Genomic DNA, 20762 nt, shown 5'->3' with positions numbered 1-20762 from the left:
AACAGGGAGAGGGGAATTCTGGGTAAGAGTTTTAGCTCAAGAGTTTGTAGCTGACGCGAGCTTGGAAGATGGCCAGCTTGGTTCCGAGGTCGGAACCGATACCCACACGTAATGACTGAACGAGGATCAACAATACAGATGGAACGTTATGGTAAGACATAACTTCTTTTTGCTGTTAAAAAGGGATAATTAGTAGGGCATATAAAATATTGCACAATCAATCAGATGAAGTAAGAAAAGATTGGAAATAGAGGTTGGATAAGCAATTCACAAGGAAACAGTGGAAGGACAAATGTATGGCTCCCAAATATGCAAGAAAGTATAGAAGATTTAGGATTTTTGCATAGAAGTGTTTGCGGTATTTTTATACTTTAAGCTGACTGCAAAGAATGTTTTTCCTCGGGTAGATGGCAAATGTTGGAGGTGTGATAGGAAATAGACACATCTGAGAAGCATATGTTTTGAAAGTGTAATGAGTTGCAGCCTGCCAAAAATATTGGGGTGAACTAAGGAAATTATTTTTTGAGCTGGGATACAGAATCTGAATTGTCTAGACATTGTAAGGCCTTGTTAAGTTTAATTCTGGTGGCTGCCAAAAAAGCACTTCATTACTAGAAAATGGAAACAGTAGTCTAAACCAAATGTTTTGTAATATTGGATATTGTAACAGAACTGGAAACTGAAAACTATTACTGGAAATAAGATCTTTAGTAAAAACTGCGGTGGTGGTGCTGTGGTAGCTTTGTCACCTCACCATAAGACATTGTCCTGTTCGATTCTCAGCTAGAGCGTTTTCTGTGTGGAGACATGCGTGAATGTGCGTACCTTCGTTGAAGGCGGTGCGTCTGGGCCGGCAACTCGGCACTTAAAAATCTACTGCCGATCATTAGCGAACCGGAGTTCCGCTGTGGCGACCCCTAACCAGGAAAAGCCAAAAGACACAAGTAAAAATTAGGAGCAAATTACATTGAAAAAATGGAAACTGCGGGATCAATACATGCAGACTAATATGAAGGAGTGACATTTCAGTGAAGGCAGGAATTGAGCAGTTTATGTAATATCTGATTATGATAATTGTACAAAAGAATGTGAGATGTATAATGTTTGTAACTGGGGAATATGTTAATATGGTTTATTTTCTTTTATATAAGTAAGTGTATGCTTGCTTATGTCTTAAGTGATAATTTAATAAAGGTAATAAAAATGCAGTTTGACCACTTAAATAGCAAATACAGTGCAACTATGTATGGAAGATGTTCATCGTGCATACAGCTGCAGTCATAACAGATGGGTTATCCTGCCATCAGGCAGGTCCTTGGTCGGCCGAATTCCAAAGTCTAGGTCTGGCGTCGGTTGTCGTCGCCTCCTCCCTGATGTCAGTGCTGCAGGGGTATAAAAGAACCAGCCGACGCCATCTTCTTCAGTCTTTCTTGCCGCGCGGTGCCCGAAGCAGAAGCAGTTCGCAAGTGCCGGTCGGCCAGCTCCTGAGATTTACAAAAATATTTCAGCCGAAGTCTTCTTGAAAGCTAAGTACCCAGTTGGGGAAACTTTTCTTGCTTCAGACCGATGTCAGACAAAGTTAATAATTGCATTTCATGTGGGAAGGAAATACCGCATAAGGATTTCCATTCTTTCTGTATTCCTTGCTTAGGCCCAGACCACGATGTCTCGGCCTGCCGTTTTTGTGCTAGATTCAACAAACGCACTATTAAACGTCGGGCGGAGTTCGCCCAACACTATTTTGGTAAAAAATTTAATTACATTATGTCGTCGGATACTCCGACTCCAGTATTGAGTAAAAGACGCAAAGATGAGGACCGACATACAAGGTCCGCAACTTCTGCCGACACCACGCTAAAGCCGACTACCAGTGCTCTGGTTCTCAGTGAGGTGCCTACGCAGCCCCCGAGTACCGATAACGCTTATTTAGCGGTGTCTTCTGTGCCCAAGGTCGCAGGCTCCTCGGCCCCCATTCCGACTACAGATACCGACGCCACTCTTGCCGGGAAACTCCGAGTTCAGACAGGCCTGCCACTTCTCAAGGTGTCTTCAGGCCTTCCTCCTTTTCCATTAAGGCTTTCTCAAAATCTAAAGCAGTCATGAAAACTAAAAGACAAGGTCCACAGAGCCCCTCTCAAGGCCCCATGCCTAAAAAACAGATGCTCAAAATATCTGAGGATTTGATTACTTTTATCAGGGGTTCTCAACTCCCCTCGGACAAAAGGCCCAGATTGGAGGAAGACTACCCTTCCTCAGATCAAGCCTCTATTACCTCAGAACATTCTGAGGACCAGGAATATTCATATTCCCCTTTTGGAGACTCTGATGCTGAGGAGTCCATTCCCTCGGTCTCCCCCCCGAGGACTATTCTTTTGGGGAAACCCTGCATACCTTAAGGGAACACTTTCACTGGGAAGCCAAGATTACTCAGATTCCAAGAAAAGGCTCAGGGATTTTCTCTTGCTACCCCAGCACAGGCCTCTGGCTAATCCCTCCTGTCTTGGATATATTAGATGATGTGTACACAGAAACCAGCCTCAACCCAGATTCTTTACCTCCAGCTCCTGTTAAACCTGACGGGTATTACCGGGTTCCTGATTCACACCAATTCTTATACAAAAACCATGCTGCTGACCCAGAAACTATTTCACAGGGTCCCAAGGGAATTAAGGCCTCTACTGCCAAAAACCCATTACCTTCAGAGAGAGATTCCAGAGCTTTAGAAAGGTGGGGGGAAAAGGTGTACACCTCGGCTACTTTAACCATGAGGGCATTAAACTGTCAGTTCCATATGTTAAAGTATCAACAGTTTTTGTTATCTCAGTTGAAAAGCAAAATGACACAACCTGAGCAACCAGATTTAAAGGAGTTGCAGGATTTGTTGCATAGTGCAGAGCAAGTGGGTAAACATACCTTGCATTGTGGTTTTGATGCTTTAGAGGCCTCATGTAGAGCTGCTGTTACAGGGTCTGTCATACGTAGACATGCTTGGCTCAAAGAGCAAACCTTACCAGATCATGTCAAAGCTAAATTACTAAATGCACCTCTTCAAAAAGATGTATTGCTTTGTGTTGAAGCTGAGGAGGTACTAAAGAAAATGGAGGAAAAAGCAAGATCAATGCAAACAGTGAAAGATTTCCTACAGGTACAACCTCCACGTTTCAGCAGAAACTGGCCTTCAAAAAATTGGTCCTTTCCAGCCACGGACAGACCTCAAAGAGGCAGATACAGGCACCCGAGGGGTAGAGGGCAATCTCAAGGATCATTCCGAGCCAGACTATGGCAAGCACCTACACCAAGAGGTGGAGAAGATAGATCACAGTCATTCAGAAAGCAGACACAATGACTTTCCCCTTTGCATGCCAAGCAAAGCTTTAATGGCAGCACCTTTAGGCGGAAAACTGGCATTATTTTCAAAAAACTGGCATATTGTCACAAAAGACAAATGGATCCTGGACATTATAGACAGAGGCTACAGATTTCACTTTCACACCCTTCCACAAATGAGAGGCATGCCAAACCTGCCACAAAATCAAAGGGCAGAGGCACAAAAACAAATTTCAGCTCTCATGGACATGAAAGCTATTCAAGAGGTACCTGCAAAAGAACAGGGTCAAGGTTTTTATTCCAGACTATTCCTGGTACCAAGGAAGGACAAAGATTGGAGACCTATTTTGGACCTATCCATCCTAAACACATATTTACTCGTACCAAAATTCAAGATGCTCACATTACAGCAGCTTCTTCCCATGCTGGGCAAGGAGTCTTGGCTGGTAACATTGGACCTCAAGGAGGCATACCTGCATGTCCCTATCAGACAAGATTGCAGAAGATACCTCAGATTTCTTGCAGGTTCAACCCATTATCAATACTCTGCATTGCCCTTTGGCTTATATACTGCACCCAGAGTGTTTACGAAATGCCTGGCATCAGTAATTGCCTTCTGCAGACTTCAAGGGATCCAAATATGCCCATATCTGGACGACTGCCTGATCCAAGCGGACAGCAAGCACATACTTCTGAAACACCTGGCGTTTGTAATAAAATTGTTGAACTTTCTGGGATACACAGTCAACAAAAAGAAATCAAAACTAATACCCTCTCAAACAATAATTTTCCTGGGTGCCAGCTTGAATACAAACACCCAGATGGCCTACCTCACGCCAGGGAAGCAAGGGCAACTATCTCAATACTTCAGCAAAATGGCAACCTTCACCAGGCTGACTGCAAGGAAAGTCCTGCAGGCTCTGGGATTCATGGCATCTTGCATCCTGCTGATCCCATGTACAAAGCTGCACATGAGGAATCTTCAATGGTACCTAAAAAACTTATGGTCTCAACACAGCCACAGTTTGGAAACAATTATACCACTCATTCCATGTCTTCAAAAGGAATTTCTGTGGTGGGCTCAAGCATGCCAAAGAAACATAGGTCTCCCCTTCTGCATGCCTCAAGCAAATCAAATCATCGCAACAGATGCTTCGGACTACGCCTGGGGGGCGCACATGGCAGATCAGTGCATTCAGGGCAAATGGTCCCAAAAAGAGAAGCACCTACACATCAATCAAAAGGAAATGCTAGCAGTACAAAATGCTATTATGGCCTTCAAAGACCTACTGCATCCAGGCCAGCTTTTGATAAGGACAGACAACACCACAGTGATGTGGTACATAAACAGGGAGGAACTCGTTCATATCCCCTGTGCAGACTAGCCATGTCCCTTTGGAACACAGCTCTGGAATTGCAAATCCAACTTCAAGCACAATTCCTGCCAGGGAAGGAAAACACACTGGCAGACAACCTAAGCAGAAATATGACAGATCCACACGAATGGAAGTTGCATCCTCAAGTTTTCGCAAAGATAATTCAGGCATGGGGACAGCCAGACATAGATCTCTTTGCTACCCACAGAAATTACCAACTGAAAAAATTTTGCTCAAGGACCTATCATCCACAGGCCTGGAAAGTGGACGCACTTTCTTTCAATTGGACAACATTGACAGTCTATGCCTTTCCACCTCTTCCTCTGCTGCCCAAAGTTCTATTAAAAGCCAGAGCAGAGAGGCCAAACATGATTCTCATTGCTCCAGACTGGCCAAGACAACACTGGTATCCACTCCTGAAGAGCCTGACGCATTCCCCACCATGGATCCTGCCTCTAGTGCCTCTTCTGTTGTCCCAGCACAACTTCAAAACTCTTCACAGTCAGCTGAAAACCCTCAATCTAGCTGCATGGAGGATTCCTTGATTTCCCAACAGACCCTCCTCTCCAAGGAGGTGTAGGATGTCATCTTGGAGGCCAGAAGACCTTCTACTAGAAAAGCCTACTCTGCCAAATGGAAACGGTTTTGTGCCTGGAATCAGAAAAAGGGCCAGAATCCTTGGGTACTAAATTTACCTCAAATATTACAGTACCTAGCTGAGATGTTAAACAGTGGACTTTCCTTCTCCTCCATCAAGATCCATGCTTCAGCCATTTCTGCGCACTACAACACAGATCCTCCTTTATTCTCTCATCCTCTCTTAAGACAGTTCCTCCGAGGGGCTAAGAATATAAAACCCCCAAGGAAACCACCAGTACCTGCTTGGGACCTCAACTTCATGTTGGAAAAACTGATCCTGCCTCCATTTGAGCCAGCTGCTTCAACAGAACTGCAATATTTGTCATGGAAAACAGCCTTCCTTCTGGCTATCACCTCAGCACACAGGGTTTCGGAACTACAGGCCCTCATGGCTGTACAACCTTTCATCATTTTCCATCAGGACAGAGTTTCCTTACGAACCAACCCTTCCTTTATGCCAAAGGTAGTATCCAGTGTAGCCTTAAATCAGACTATCCACTTACCTACCTTTTATTCTAACCCACAAAAAAAAGGGGAAAGACTACTACATTCCTTGGACATTCACAGACAACTTCGTTATTATTTGGACAGGACAAAGCCATTCAGAAAATCCGAGCAACTCTTTGTGTCCTATGCTACAGGTGCTCAAGGAAAGGCTATCTCCAAACAGACAATCTCAAAATGGATAGCCCACTGCATATGCTTTTGTTACTCATTTCATGGAAAAACTGTGCCTACAAGCATCAGATCTCACTCCACAAGGGTCACAGCTACCTCTGCAGCTTTCCTGAGGGGGGTTCCTACCAAGGATATTTTGGAAGCAGCCACTTGGAGTTCTGTGCACACTTTCTCCAAGCACTATCACCTTCCACTTTACTCTAAATCTAGAGCGGGCTTTGCTACAGCAGTCACCTCCTAGTTCCACTTAGTGCCTGCCACCCCTTTTTAGCTTTGGGATTCTACCCATCTGTTATGACTGCAGCTGTATGCACGATGAACATAGTACAGTTTTGTACCTACCATAAATGTAGATGTTCGAGTGCTAATACAGCTGCAGTCCAGGTTTCCCTCCCGCCATCCCCTCTTGGGACAGGCCTTATGACAAACACCTCCTCATACAACCTGATTGGGGTATTCTTTTATGGTGTATTTGCTTGCAAACTACTGTTTTTTGATTACTTTACATTGCATTATTACATATGTTTATGTTTTGCCTTCCTTCTGGGGGCACCTGACATCTGGGGCAAGAAAAACTGAAGAAGATGGCATCGGCTGGTTCTTTTATACCCCTGCCGCACTGACGTCAGGGAGGAGGCGACGACAACCGACGCTGGACCTAGACTTTGGAATTCGGTCGACCGAGGACCCGCCTGACGGCAGGATAACCCATCTGTTATGACTGCAGCTGTATTAGCACTCAAACATCTACATTTATGGTAGGTACAAAACTGTACTTTACAAATGTAGGCTTAAAGACTTTACCTAATCAGATACAGTCAATCTAAAATAGATCAAGAAATGAAAAAAAAAAGAGTTTTTCTTTCTGTATGTAAATGAACTATTACATATTGCCTGTTACTGTTTTGTTTAACAGCAATGCTGCTTCTTGTTTGATATCGGTGTAGTCATCCTGTGTTCGTATGAGACAACTTACGTCTGTGGTCTGTTTTCCCAGGCATATTGTTTTGCATCTTATGTAGCTGTATGTAACTGTGCAGTCCCCTCCTCAGTGTTCCATCAGTGTATATGTCTCCCTTTAAATAAATTGTTCATTACTGTAGGGCTGCTGCTGTTGGAATTTTAACAGATGACCGTAACCAGTTATCGCTCATTGTAAATCCCATCTAGGATGAATTGATCTTTTGCTTAGTTTATTAAATGGTTATTTATTGTGTTTTATTGATGTATTTATTTCTTTTGTTGACCAGGAATAATTTGGTTGTACTAAACTCCCATTTTCCACAGGGACTATTTATGTTGACAAGATGACAATTTTCAGAACACTTCACTCTGCCATTGCCCTTTAATCTTTCCTTCAGTAGAGTTTGGCTTCCCTTATCCAGTTATCCTCTTCAAAGGAATGGTCTACTAACATTAAAAACTGCAATTAGAATGTTTGGCAGAACTCCTAGGCTTAGCCGATTTCCCAGTAACTGATCCATTCTTTCTTCTGATGGGGTGACTTTTTGTTAATTTTTTTTACCCTTTGTTTGGAGTCTTATTCAAACCACACATCTTTGTTTAACATCCCTTTTTTTCCTGCTCTCTGCCCACCATCATCCTTCCATTATAAGTCAGCCCATTCTTTCTCTGTAGAGTGAGCACTGATCTTGGAAACGGTCACACATGCAGTCAGCAGTCATTGGAGGATTATTGAGTTCTAACACTACCCTTTGGTGGCTGATTTGAGGATCCACATCACTTTTTTTGGCCTCCTATACCCTCCCACTTCAAGTGAGTGCTCGCACCTGCATGCTATTGAGGTTGCTACCACTGGCTTGGTGAGCAGGACTAATGTCTGGGGTTATGGCTGTTTTGACTACGTCTCCACCTTCACTATCATGTTGTGAAAAAGCCACCAGCATACCAATCCCTTCCCCCCAGGGTAGGCGAGCCAATATTTACTGCTGACTCTTACTTTCCCCTGCTTTACTCTTCCAGCATCTGAGCTGCTAATTGAATTTTGGTATTTTGGTATTCTGGCTTGTAATCAAGGTTTTATTCCTGTACACCACTCTGAGTCGAAACCTGTACCTCTATCAGTTCACATTAATAAAAGCTATGTCTAGTTTATCTTCCATCCTATGCTCTTGACTGTGGAACATCTGAGTAACCTCCACCCCATTTTTTTAAGTGTCTCTGTATAAATCTTTTCTTTAAAGTCAGTGGTCAATGTTTGAAGTTGAATATAACACCTTTACCATATGCAGTATCAAATTATATATTTATTTGATGCAAAAAGTGTATTGTTTTTGCATTTTATTTTATTGATATCAACAGTGCCTTAAAGTTTTTCCCATAGCTAAAATCTCCTGCCATGACATCAAGAAAAGACTGTGAACCCACAATGCCTCCCTTTTGAGCTAATGTATAGGCCCTTGCATTTCCATGCTAAATGTATCAGCTGGAGTTTACTTCCTAGAACAACACGTTGCCAACTAGGACTTGCAAGTGGAAAACGTTACATTGACATATGTGATATAGTAGTGAAACTATAATCTAAGTAAGAAGCTGCACTTGTAAAGAAGTAACCTGGGTTTGGTTACTCACAATGCTTTTGCAAATGTATGCCAATCACTACCCAGCACTTAACATGACAGCATTTTTAAGTGTGGTGGTTAGAGATAAAGTCTGAGTAAACAGTGAAACTGAAAAATGAAGCACATTATATTCTTCATATTGTATGAAATGAGCATATTTCTTAGTATATGTAGAAAATCTGACCATTAATAGAGCATCTGAGTAAAATCTAACACATTCAAAGTCAAAGCTCTGGGAAAGTCTGTTTTACAACCTTTCCTTATTAACTAGTTTATCTAATTCCAGTAGGAATATAGCCACAGTGCAGATGCTTATCGACTAGGTATATTTGATGTGCAAAGATGGAAACTACTGTCACCTTCTAAAACTTCTCTCCTTCCTTTTATTTTGAAGTTCATATTTTGATGTGCACCATTCATATTCAGACTTCTCCAGTTAGCTAGAAAGCTGCTTATCTTCAGTGGTCCATTAACAACCCCCTTCATTCATTTACAAATTATTATTTTGCTCTGTCCATACCATATCCCTCATGTCTGTTTGGATGTAAAGCTTTTGTTAAAGTCCAAAAATTATGGAACTCTTTTCCTTCCCGTAGTATGTCCTTCCCATCTCCGCAGGTCTTCATTTATGCATTGAGGGAGTACCGTAATTCCTTAGTACTTTTTGTGCACTGAACTTGAGTTACATAGTCTACGATACTGATTACAGTACCCAGATAAGACATATTAGTAATAATACACTGTTAAGTAGGTCCTGCAAAATCTTCCTTTCACATGTTGTTAAATTCTTCTACTTGCTGGAGATGCATTTTATTGTTCGTAATTTATATATATATATATATATATATATATATATATATATATATATATATATATATATATATATATATATATATATATATATGTATATATATATGTAGATATATATGTGTGTGTGTGTGTGTGTGTGTGAATGATATAATATGTAAACCTTGGCTTGAGATGATTGTCACTGTTGAAGTGACACCTAGACCCCTTGTATAAAATGGGAAAAGGGATTGAGGATGGATGGATATTACCACCATTTTATGTACTTAATGTATTTGTGACATGAATATATTTACCTTAAACTATGTGGTACATAATGTATCTTAATTGTTCACTTGACTGTTACGTTGTTGTTATTCTTCTGAACTAAGACTATTATGATCTAATCCACCTACCTGCTTAAAAAAATGAAATGAGTACATACAGTAAGAAAGTAAGTAAATAAAAATATATTACAGTTTGCTGTTTTTTGCATTTATGTTCCTGAACCCTTAATATACTTCAGCTGCCCTTATCTTTCATTAAGTAAGATGCGGTGAAGCTTTTAGCATAGCCCCCAGTACTGCAGTTTCCTTTTTTTTGTAATACTGTGAAAAAGAAAGGGGAATTCCCTCAGTGATGCATACAGTAAACTGAAACATGTCCCAAAAGGAAGCTATGCTTTCAAGTAGTAGTGCTAACCAAACTTGACTATTAATTCCTGATGTGTTTTGCTCCCATTGCCAGTTTTTGCTGTTTTGTAAATAAAAACAAAAGCATTTGATATGCTTCTGCTTCTTTTACAGTTTCCATTGCTGCTACTGCAATCTACTCGTATGCCTGGCTAGTTCCTCTGGCCCTCTGGGGTTTTTTGGCATGGAGAAATAACAAAGTTGTGAACATTGTCTCTTACTCTTTCTTGGAGATCGTGTGTGTTTATGGCTATTCATTGTTCATCTACATTCCAATAGCTGTAAGTTCTAAATTGGTAACAGATTCCTTACTTTATTGTTCTCTATAAGGTGCATTGCAAAAAGTGAGGAACTGTGATTGCCATTTGTTACTTATGTTTGTGCTGTTTGTTTGCATACCTTAATTGGGACACTTGTAGTGGGAAGTTTATAGATAAGCTTTGAAACTTTTAGTCCTGATGTGGCTTACAGCTATTGGCAGCACCAGTTAGATATTTATTTGCTTGAATTATTGTTTTATGAGTTGCACACCTAAGCAATGGTTTTGTGTAGTTTGCAAAACCATGCTGCAGTTTGTATAATATGGAGTATTGTAATCTGATCTCAGCTGATATGTTCAAGATATGGGTGCCATGAAGATTACCTTGAGAACTCGTATCCACAATGAAAACACATAAGTAGTTTATGATTGAAGAGACTCAGTCTAATTTATTTGTAAATGGAGCTTTTTTCTTCATAAGTCAGGTAGCTTTACCAGTACCAGGACTAAGGACTTAAATCTTCACCAGCATATATAAAACACACTGGAGAGACAAATTTATTACCAAACACCTACCTCACCTCTGCAAAGTAAACAATGACACCCTAGAGTTTTTTACATTAAACCTGGATGATTGGATTGGTACCCAAAGATTTACACTAGGACTGACTTCTTTTGCCCTTCTTGAGAAGAGGATACATCATGAAGGCGAGTGTTAGCATGACATAAGTGGCCGTATTACTCTGTTGCCTTACATTTTCTTTGATCCTGTTGTCTTTTTTTTTTTTTTTTTTTTTTTTTTTTTTACCGATACAGTTAAGTTAGTCAACAAATGTAGCACAAAGAGGTCTGTGAGTTTTGTAATAAATTCAAGCAAGCCACAAAATTAAGAAGGCAAAAAGCTTCAGCTTTATACCTGACCAAAGAACTTGGGTCCTTGGGGAAGAAGTTGAATAAAAAGAAATTTATTTTTTGCTTGCATTTTTTATGGGGATATTCCAAGTAGGCATGAAACCCCTTTTCATTGGAGGCCTAGGAAGAAAAGCTTTACACAAAAGGGAGAAAAGCTCTACACAAAATCACAGTAATTACTTACATTGACAATAGCAAAAAAAAAAAAAAAAAAAATTCATCTGTGTTTCTACCTACTTTTTTTTACTTTTGCATCATCTTAAAAGTACTCAATTGTATTTATTACTGCTTGGTGTAACTCATTCTAAGCCTTTTGGTTTAAACACTTTGGGCTTCAGACCAGTTGTTTTGCACTGAGAGGGTTTGTGGTCTGCACTGTAGTGGCAGAACAGGTAGCTTACATCCTTCTAGGTTGGGAACTGCTGATTGAGGGCTCAGTGTCTGTTATTCTAAAAGTGTATTAATTCTGGTTTAAGCACTTGGGCTTTCAGGCCAGTTATTTTACATTAAGAGGGTTCGTGGTCTGCACTCTTGTGGGAGGAGAGGCTGGACTCTGCCCTTCTGAGCTGGGAATTTCTGGTTGAAGGCTTAAAGTGCATGCATATCTGAACTGCTTCTTACTGAAGTTGGTGCTCCTTGTTTGCTGTGGCATAGACTGGATTCGAGCCTGCTGGATCTAGCTTTGTTTGTGTAACTTGAGCACTAATCCAGGCATTCTCTAATGTATTCAATTGTATTTATTACTGCTTGGTAGTAACTTGATTAAAGTGTAGCTATCATTCTTTTGGATTAAGCACTTGGGCTTCAGACCAGTTGTTTTACATTAGGAAGGTTTGTGGCATGCACTGTGGTGGCAGGACAGGTAGCTTTCATCCTTCTAAGTTGGGAACTGCTAATTGAGAGCCCAGTGTCTGTTATTCTTAAAGTGTATTAGTTCTGGTTTAAGCACTTGGGCTTCAGGCCAGTTATTTTACATTAAGAAGGTTTGTGGTCTGCACTCTTGTGGGAGAAGAGGCTGGACTCTGCCCTTCTGAGCTGGGAATTTCTGGTTAAAGGTTTATAGTGCCTGAATATTTGAACTGTATCTTACTGAAATTGGTACACCTTGTTTGCTGTAGCATAGATTAGATCCAGGCCTGCTGAATCTAGCTTTGTTTATATGCTTGTTGTTTGTTTGCTTGTTATTTCCTGGAACGCTAATTCCACCTAATACGGCTTCTCAGTGCTTCTGTGGATCACTAGTGATATCTGCATTGCTTACTGTACTTATTTCCTTGTTTCACTTGAAAGAAAGTTACTGTTTGTCGTTTTTGCATTTAAGTTACCTGTAACACATTGCACTTACGTTACCTGGCACTTGCTCACTAAAGCAATTATATAAGTCAGCACTAAAAATTATAAGCACTACACCCTCACTCCCCACTGGCCCTGGTTTTCAATTATTAAGGAATTCCCAATATTATTCTAGCATGTCCAAAGGTCAGTTGTCAATCTCCTCTCCGGTCCAGCTGGTGAATCTGGGAATCTTGAGGCAATGTTACAACTGCCTCATGTACACAGACAACCCTCTCCTCCTCCCAACAAATTCCAACACATGTGAGAGATGCAGCCATATAGCCAAACTGGAGGCTAAGCTCTCTCAACTCAGTACTGGCATAACCAGTCAGGAGGAGAAGGAAACCACACTCACTACAATTCCAGTCTCACATAGACCTACCACGACAGCAAATCAAACACATAATCACACAAAACATACTCGGAGGCTCTAAATAAAGATCTGTCAAGCAGCAGGGACCTCCAAAGCAGACACCCAAGCAGCCGCTACCCCAAAACAAAACACGTGCAACACATATCTCACAAAGCCAGTGTGCCAAACAGTCACAGCCCTTAAGACTAAACAACACACCTGATACACTTGTAATAGGTGACTATCGTCAGGCACACTGACGTCCCGCTCACCAGGCTGAACAAGGAGAGGGTCACGGTGAGCAGCCTGTCGGGCGCTAGGATCCGCCACATAACACAAGCACTCGGGTCACGCCAAGGCAAGTACAAATATGACTCAGTCATTGTCCATGCTGGTGTGAATGACCCGAGACGTACCTCCCTGGACTACATGAAAAGAGACCTAAAGGAGCTCTCTGAGCATGTAGCCCAGGCCGGTATGACCCTGACCTTGAGTAGCATCTTACCCTCACCAAGAATGATGCCACAATATGAAGACAAGATGATCAATTTCAACAATTGGCTTAAGTACTGGTGTCATTCAAAGGGGATCCAATGCCTGTCAGCTTGGGATGATATGCTCGACAAGCCACGATGCTTCACTAGGGACGGCTTGCACCTGTCACCCCTGGGCTTTTGGATATTGGCAAAGGCTGTTGCTACCCCCATAGTGCCTTTTTTAGGCAAGGCTCAAAAGACAAACCCACCTCCATAGGTATCACAAGGGATAAGAAACTAAGAGTAATGCTACTCAACGCCAGAAGTCTAAACCTCAAGATGCACGCACTCGAAACTCTCCTTAGCATGGAGAACATCGATATCTGTGCAGTAACAGAAACCTGGCTCAGGGCTCCCGAGAGCACCCCAGCACTACCAGGTTATACCTCATACCATGCTTTTCGGCACCAAAACTTGGACCGAGCCACAAAAGGAGGGGGAGTATCGATATTCATCAAAGATACCCACACCTCCAGGTTGGTGGCAAAGCACGAAACATCAGAGACTATCCATGTGCAACTAGCAGTGGGTAAAACTGCCTTCCAGTTTATAGCCTGCTACAGACCACCCTCCCAAACCCAGGAACCCCACTCGGCCTTCCTGAGAACACTGGAAAATATGAAGGTCTCTCCAAACACCATTATATTGGGCGACTTTAACTACCCAAACATAGACTGGGAGCATTACTCTAGCTCCAACACCCTAGCCCAAAGGTTCCTAGAATTTATAAACTCAAATGCTATGAAACAACTTGTTACCACTCCCACAAGAGGGGAAAACATACTGGACCTGATCCTCACCAACATGGGGACTCTATGCTCCAAACCAGAAGTGTATCCCTCACTGGTAAGATCAGACCATAAACTAATCTCACTGGATATTCACATCCTGACCCCACCCCCTGCCCAGAAAACCACAGTGAAAAACTTCTCTAAAGCAAATTTCACACTCCTCAAAACTGAGGTGGAATCCTTCAAAGCCCCCGGGCCTGTGGAAAATACGGCCCAGACCGCAGAATCCTTTATAAACGCATTCTATGAACACCTTCAGGAATGCATGGATCATGCGATCCCAAATAAAACCAAGACCCAATCCTCCAAAGGCAGACGTCCTGTCTGGTGGACCCCAGCCATAAACAAACTATACAATAGAAGGAGTAAGCTACTAAATGATAGAGCAAAATCCCAAAAGGGAAGGCATCACTGATCAGTATTAGCAAAAAACTACGGGCACACATAAAATTGTCTAAGGCCAGCTTCGAGAGAAAAATTGCACAGGACACTAAGGATAATCACAAGGCTTTCTTTAGTTATGTTAGGAACCTGGGTGGTAATTCCCAGATATGCTCAGAATTAGTCTAAAATGACAAAAATACACCGAACCCACAGACATTGCCAACATCCAAGCTGACAGGTTCAGCAAACTCCCCACCAAAAGGGCAAATATCTGCAGAGTGCTGCCCCCCTGACATCTCAGATGCTCAGGTAAGAGCTGCCCTCTCCAAAGCAAAAAACACAGCATCAATGGGACCAGATGGTGTCCCGGGCTGTGTCCTACATAAACTCCAAGAAGAGCTAAACCCAAACATAAAACTACTGTTCAGTCTCAGCCTTACTACAGGATATGTGCCGAAAGAGTGGCATACAGCAACAGTGGTCCCTCTCCATAAAGGTGGTGCCTCAACGGATCCTGGAAACTATCGCCCCATAAGCCTGACTAGCTTGGTCTGCAAAGCTATGGAAAGGATCATCATGGACCTCATAAATAAAGATATTGGGGACCTACAAACACTGGATCCTACCCAGTTTGGCTTTGTTAAGGGCAGATCCTGCCTCTTAAACCTGGTTGATTTCTTTGAAACAGTCACCAAGGCCATTGACGAGGGGAAGGTGGTCCACACAGCCTACCTGGACCTCGCAAAAGCCTTTGATAAAATACCCCGCTCGGGCATTATAGATAAGCTCACCAGCTTAAATATAAACCCCTATGTCACTAGATGGATTGCAAACTGGCTCAAGGACAGAACCCACATGGTTAGAATTGCTGGAGCCATGTCAGACTCCAAACCAGTTACAAGTGGTGTCCCACAAGGCTCAGTCCTGGGACCTCTCTTGTTCGGTATATATTTCTCGGAGGTACAGGCCAACACGGAAGGACTGTGGCTGACCAAGTTCGCAGATGACTGCAAACTGGGTGCCATAATCGACTCTCCAGCCGACAGAAGCATCCTCCAAAAGGGCCTCATAGAAACAGACAACTGGTGCCCGAGCCATGGCCTCAAGCTAAATGCCAAAAAGTGTACAGTCATCCCCTTTGGCAAAAACGAAGTGCCCACAGATTACCACATAGGTGGTAATCTATTAAGTACAGAATAAGTAATTAGGGACCTGGGGACCCAAGTTGATAGCAATCTCTCATTTGACAACCACGTGGCCAAAGTGGTTAGAAAAACATTTTATATAGCCCACCTAATCATGAAGGGATTCACATCTAGGTCAGGGGAGGTCATTGTGCCTCTTTACTCATCCCTCATCAGGCCCATAATTGAGTACAATGCCCCTTTTGGGATGTACCTTACCAGACACCTGCAGCAACTGGAAAGACCCCAAAAGTACCTCACCAAGAGGATCAAAGGGCTCAAACAGATGCCATATGCTGCCCGGTTAAAGAAACTCCAGCTCTACTCAGTGGCATACCGCCTGTTCAGAGGCGATCTGTGCCTGACTTATAAAGCCATGTCCAACCCGGAATTAATGGACATGCTGCACCTCAGAAAATCCAAATCCCATCGAGCTACTCTCGAGAGACTTGAACCTCAGCACTGAAATAAATAGGACATGCTGGAGGGACAGATTCATAACCAGAGGCTCCCTTCACTCTGGAATAAAATCCCAGTCCAGGTTAGGCAGAGTCCCTCATTGACTCTCTTCAAGAGGAATCTTGATGAGTGGATGGGAGATCGTAGGTTTACCCCGGGTATCACTTCTGTGTCACTGTTAGACAGAGGCACAGTATACTAACCTCAAAAAAGGGCATAGCAAAATAAATTTAAAATGGGTGGCGAAAGCCAAACACATTCTGGCTAGGCTTATAAATGCCCTAGGGCAGACAGCCTAGTATGAACCTATGAACCTACAGTATATAATGCTTTACACTGACAGCTAGCGGTAACATAGTAGAAATATAAATATGAGTTAAACAGTAGTATACAAAATGCAAGTACAACAGTAGTGTAGAATAATATAATATTATACAAGAAAGCAGATAATGTAATATTATACACACACATGAGTTTGTTCTTATGTAATAATTTGTCATAGACAAGTGGTGGATCAGTCGTGCATCTTATAATTAGAATAATTTAGGAGGTTCCTGAAGTAGAATAACATCAGAACAATAGGCTAGCTGAGGTCAGGGATTATCAGCAGTGTGCAAAGGGAGCAACAGGTAATTAGGATTGTCTAGCAAAAGGAGGTGGATTTTAGAATATTAATTAGTAGAGCTTAAGTACTGTAGTGAGGTAGCTCAAGTAGGAAATATGGAGGTTAGGCGTGAAGAGTAAGTTGTAGTTGGAGGGCAAAAACTTGGGCTAGGTTTAAATGGATTGATCTTAGGTAGGGGTGGTACAGGAAAAGAGCCGTAGGTGTGCAAGGTGTTGCTTCAGCAAACTGTAGATTTGAAAGATTTTAAGATCATATTTTATCTTAAGCAGGAAGGCGTAGAGCTCCACTTCTTTGAGATACAGTTAGAATAGAATGAGTCGATCACCAGGTGTCCGTAGTGGTAAAAAAGCATTCTACATTGCACATCTCATAAATAAGGACATCGCATCCAAGACCAGGGAAGTTATGGCTCCACTATACTCTACCCTTATCAGACCACTAACTGAGTACAGTGCTCCCTTCTGTATATACCTCACCAGACACCTGCAGCAACTGGAGAGACCACAGAGGTTTCTTACCAAGAGAATCCAGGGCCTCCAAAATATGACATACATAGAAAGACTAAAAGTCTTGTCACTGTACTCTGTATCATACAGGCTACTGAAAGGCAACCTGTGACTGGCCTGCAGAGCAGTCTGTGACTATAACCTAATGGAATTGCTGCAAATCCGCAATTCAAATAGGACTGCAGAGATCTCAGTCTAGCCTCTGACATCAACAGAACATGCTGGAGAGACACATTTATCTCCCAGCGATTAACACTCCTCTGGAATAAGCTTCCACTCCATGTGAAGCAGAGCTCCTCAATGACCTTACTCAATTGTAACCTTGACAACTGGATGGGTGACCGCAAAATTCATCCCCTGGGTGGTGGCACCTATGTCCCTCATGGACAGAGGCAGTCATCACTGATCACAATATCGCTGTGCTGACAGTGACCATCTAAACTTGGTCAATAAGAGTATTTGGGCTTTTACATGGCTAGAATTGTAAAGGCTCCAGGGCCATAGCCTAGTAACCTGCTATGAACCTAAGAACTTATGAGTGTCTTGCTGTATTGTTGAATTTAGTTTTACTAAGTAACATTTTATCACCAGAATACAAAGATGTGCTGGGAGAATAGGGCTATATTACGTGGTTCAGCGATGGATATTGTTCTGGTTTATGGAGTAGTTTATGGAGTACAAGTAATTGGGAGTATGGAAGCACATGAGCGAGCTCAAGCCAATTTAATTGTTTCAGCGCTAGGCAGTAGTGGGATCTGTTTGGTAATTTAGAGGCAAATTTGGCTATTTTGTTGTACCATTGTTGCAGTTTATGTAATTACTCAGGAAGATGGACTTGTCACAATAGAATAAGCATATTGTAAGGTTGGTAGGAAATAGGTTGAGGTAATACTACGTCTGTCACTCTCAGTGAAGAATAATTGGAAGTATTTGGTACAGGTAGCAAGAATGGAGAAAGTCAACAAACTGATTCAGAAGGGAGCTGAATCTGTAAAAGGGAAGACTTTGTCCCTGTTGAATTTTGGTATTGCTCTGTCTTCTTCATCTGCCTTTGAGGCAGTCTCTTCTCACTTTCTGACTCTCAAGATTTGGTTTGTCTGCGCCCAGTGAGGTTCTTCTGATATCGGTGCCTACTAAATAAAAGATAAAATAGATACCTTTTTTTAACCTATACTGGTCTTTCCAAAATTAATTTTGGATTTTAAAGAGCCCAAGCCTAAAGTCATGGTGTAGAAACATGAATTCTCCCCTATATGCTAGACTGCCTCCTCCCAAGCAGAAGGAACAGGTTCTACTGCTTTGGCTCATATTCTTTTAAGAGGAAGTCTGAAGAAGAGTTGTTTTCAGCCTCATCATGACTGACTTTTGTCCACTTTTGGGCACCAAACCTAGGAAAGAATGTAGGTTGAGACATGCATCACCTACATTAGTGTAAATGAAGGCCGTAGACAGGAAAAAAGAGAAGAGAAATAATTTCTTCTGCAGTTTCATCAGAAGAATTTGAGTGTAGTTCTACAGCTTAGTATTTTTCCCCTTAGTATTTCATTTCAGACCACAAAGACATTTCTCAGTATTCTGGCTATTCACCATAAGATGTTTATTTCAGTAATACCACTATTATTATTAGGGAGAATTGTAGCTGCCTTGTGGCAGACATCTCTGCCCCAAAGAGGGGGTTTAGAGGCATGGCCTTTTATCTCTCCCTGGGGAGAGGGAGGGAGGGAGGGAGGGAGTGGTTTACACATACACACACGTATATGTATGTGTGTATGTGTGTGTGTGTGTGTGTGTGTATGTATGCATGTATATATGTATATTTGTATGTATGTATGGGTGTGTGTGTATATATATATATATATATATCTATGGGTCCGCCTAATAAGACCAAAAGCCGACAACAAGATAACCGACACCACAAGAATGAAAGTGCAAAACCTCTAAAGTTGACATGCCCGACAAAGCACAATCCCAACAGTTAACAAAACATCCTCACAACTGCCTGAATAACCAGCACGTAAACAATACAAGCAGATTAGTAACTGCCATACACTCTGTTATAACTGACGTAAATGATGTATGAATTAAAATACTGTTGAATAGGGCTTCACTCTTGTCTACCTACTGAAAACAACACTAAATATACATGTTAAAATCTACTGCGCTTTATTTCTGTGATATAACTGTATCAGTGTAGGCTGACAGGGAAACTGCAGGTACACACATCCCCCACTTTCACCTGAACACAGTTAGTTTTAATGTTTTAGGAATATACAGATAAACTGAGTGTTACGTAATCAAATCTACATGATTTTGTTGAGGGTTGTCTTTAGATAATAGCACTGAAAAAGTTATACCAAGCTATGATTTTTCCAAGTTGACGGTAGGAGGGGAACAACACTGTAGATGTTTTGTTTACACTGAAGAAAATATTCATTCTATTAGTTTTAATCCCTGCTGTACATAAAAATATGTCATATTCATTGTTTTGATTATGCATGAAAAATATTATCTTGTACACAGTGAAGTCACCCATTTGTTAATGAGAAATAATTCAACTTAAATAATTAACATTTCAAATACAGATAACAGTCATCATAGGACGTTTTCTTTTCATACATAACCAGCTAGAGGAATGTAAATACTTTCATCTTGCTGTAGAACATGTTCCCGTTCACTGTAAACACATAGAGAAACAGTTTGCAATGCAGACAGTCGCACTCAAATGCAAGCACACATTTCGCTTGTCTGTTTTTTCGGTGTCGGGATTTCAACTTGTCGGGTATTTGCTTTGTTGATCTTCTGGTGTTGGTCATCTCGTTGTCATTGTTTTGGCTTGTCGGTCTTATCAGGTAGACCTCTATATATATATATATATATATATATATATATATATATATATATATATATATCATAGATATTTATATATCTAGGGAAGTAAATATTGTGGGAAGAAATAGCCAGGGAGTTGTCATGGCGAAAGCCTAGTACCAACCTATGAACATATATATATATATATATATATATATGTATGTATATATATATATATATATGTATATATATATATATGTGTGTGTGTGTGTGTGTGTGTGTGGTGCAGCGGTAGCATTTTTGCCTCGCCGCAAGAGATTCTCCCGTTCGATTCTTGGCTGGAGTGCGGGGAGTGCCTTCTGTATGGAGTCTGCATGACCTCCCCGCGGCTGGGCGTTCGAAAGACATGCGTAAATGGGCGTGCCTTCGTGGAAGGTTGAACGTCGAGCTGGCACCTCGATGTTCGTAAAAATCTACTGCCAATCATTCGCGGACCGGAGTTCCACTGTGGTGACCCCTAACCGGGAAAAG

General features: G+C 41.7%; 1 protein-coding gene across 6 annotated transcripts in view; it reads left to right on the top strand.

Moving 5' to 3' along the window:
• YIPF1 (Yip1 domain family member 1) overlaps positions 1–20762 on the top strand; it is a 293231-nt gene that overhangs the window by 150234 nt on the left and 122235 nt on the right. For all 6 annotated transcript variants that reach the window (XM_044085462.1, XM_044085465.1, XM_044085463.1 and 3 more), the window contains exon 7: positions 10195–10361. In XM_044085462.1, coding sequence (XP_043941397.1) covers positions 10195–10361 — 167 coding nt within the window. The remainder of the gene's footprint in view (positions 1–10194; positions 10362–20762) is intronic.

The sequence above is a fragment of the Protopterus annectens genome, chromosome 10.part0 (assembly GCF_019279795.1).
Source record: "Protopterus annectens isolate FY-2018-M chromosome 10.part0, PAN1.0, whole genome shotgun sequence".
In the NCBI taxonomy this organism is placed as follows: domain Eukaryota; kingdom Metazoa; phylum Chordata; order Ceratodontiformes; family Protopteridae; genus Protopterus; species Protopterus annectens.
This window is presented reverse-complemented; position numbering and strand designations above follow the sequence as displayed.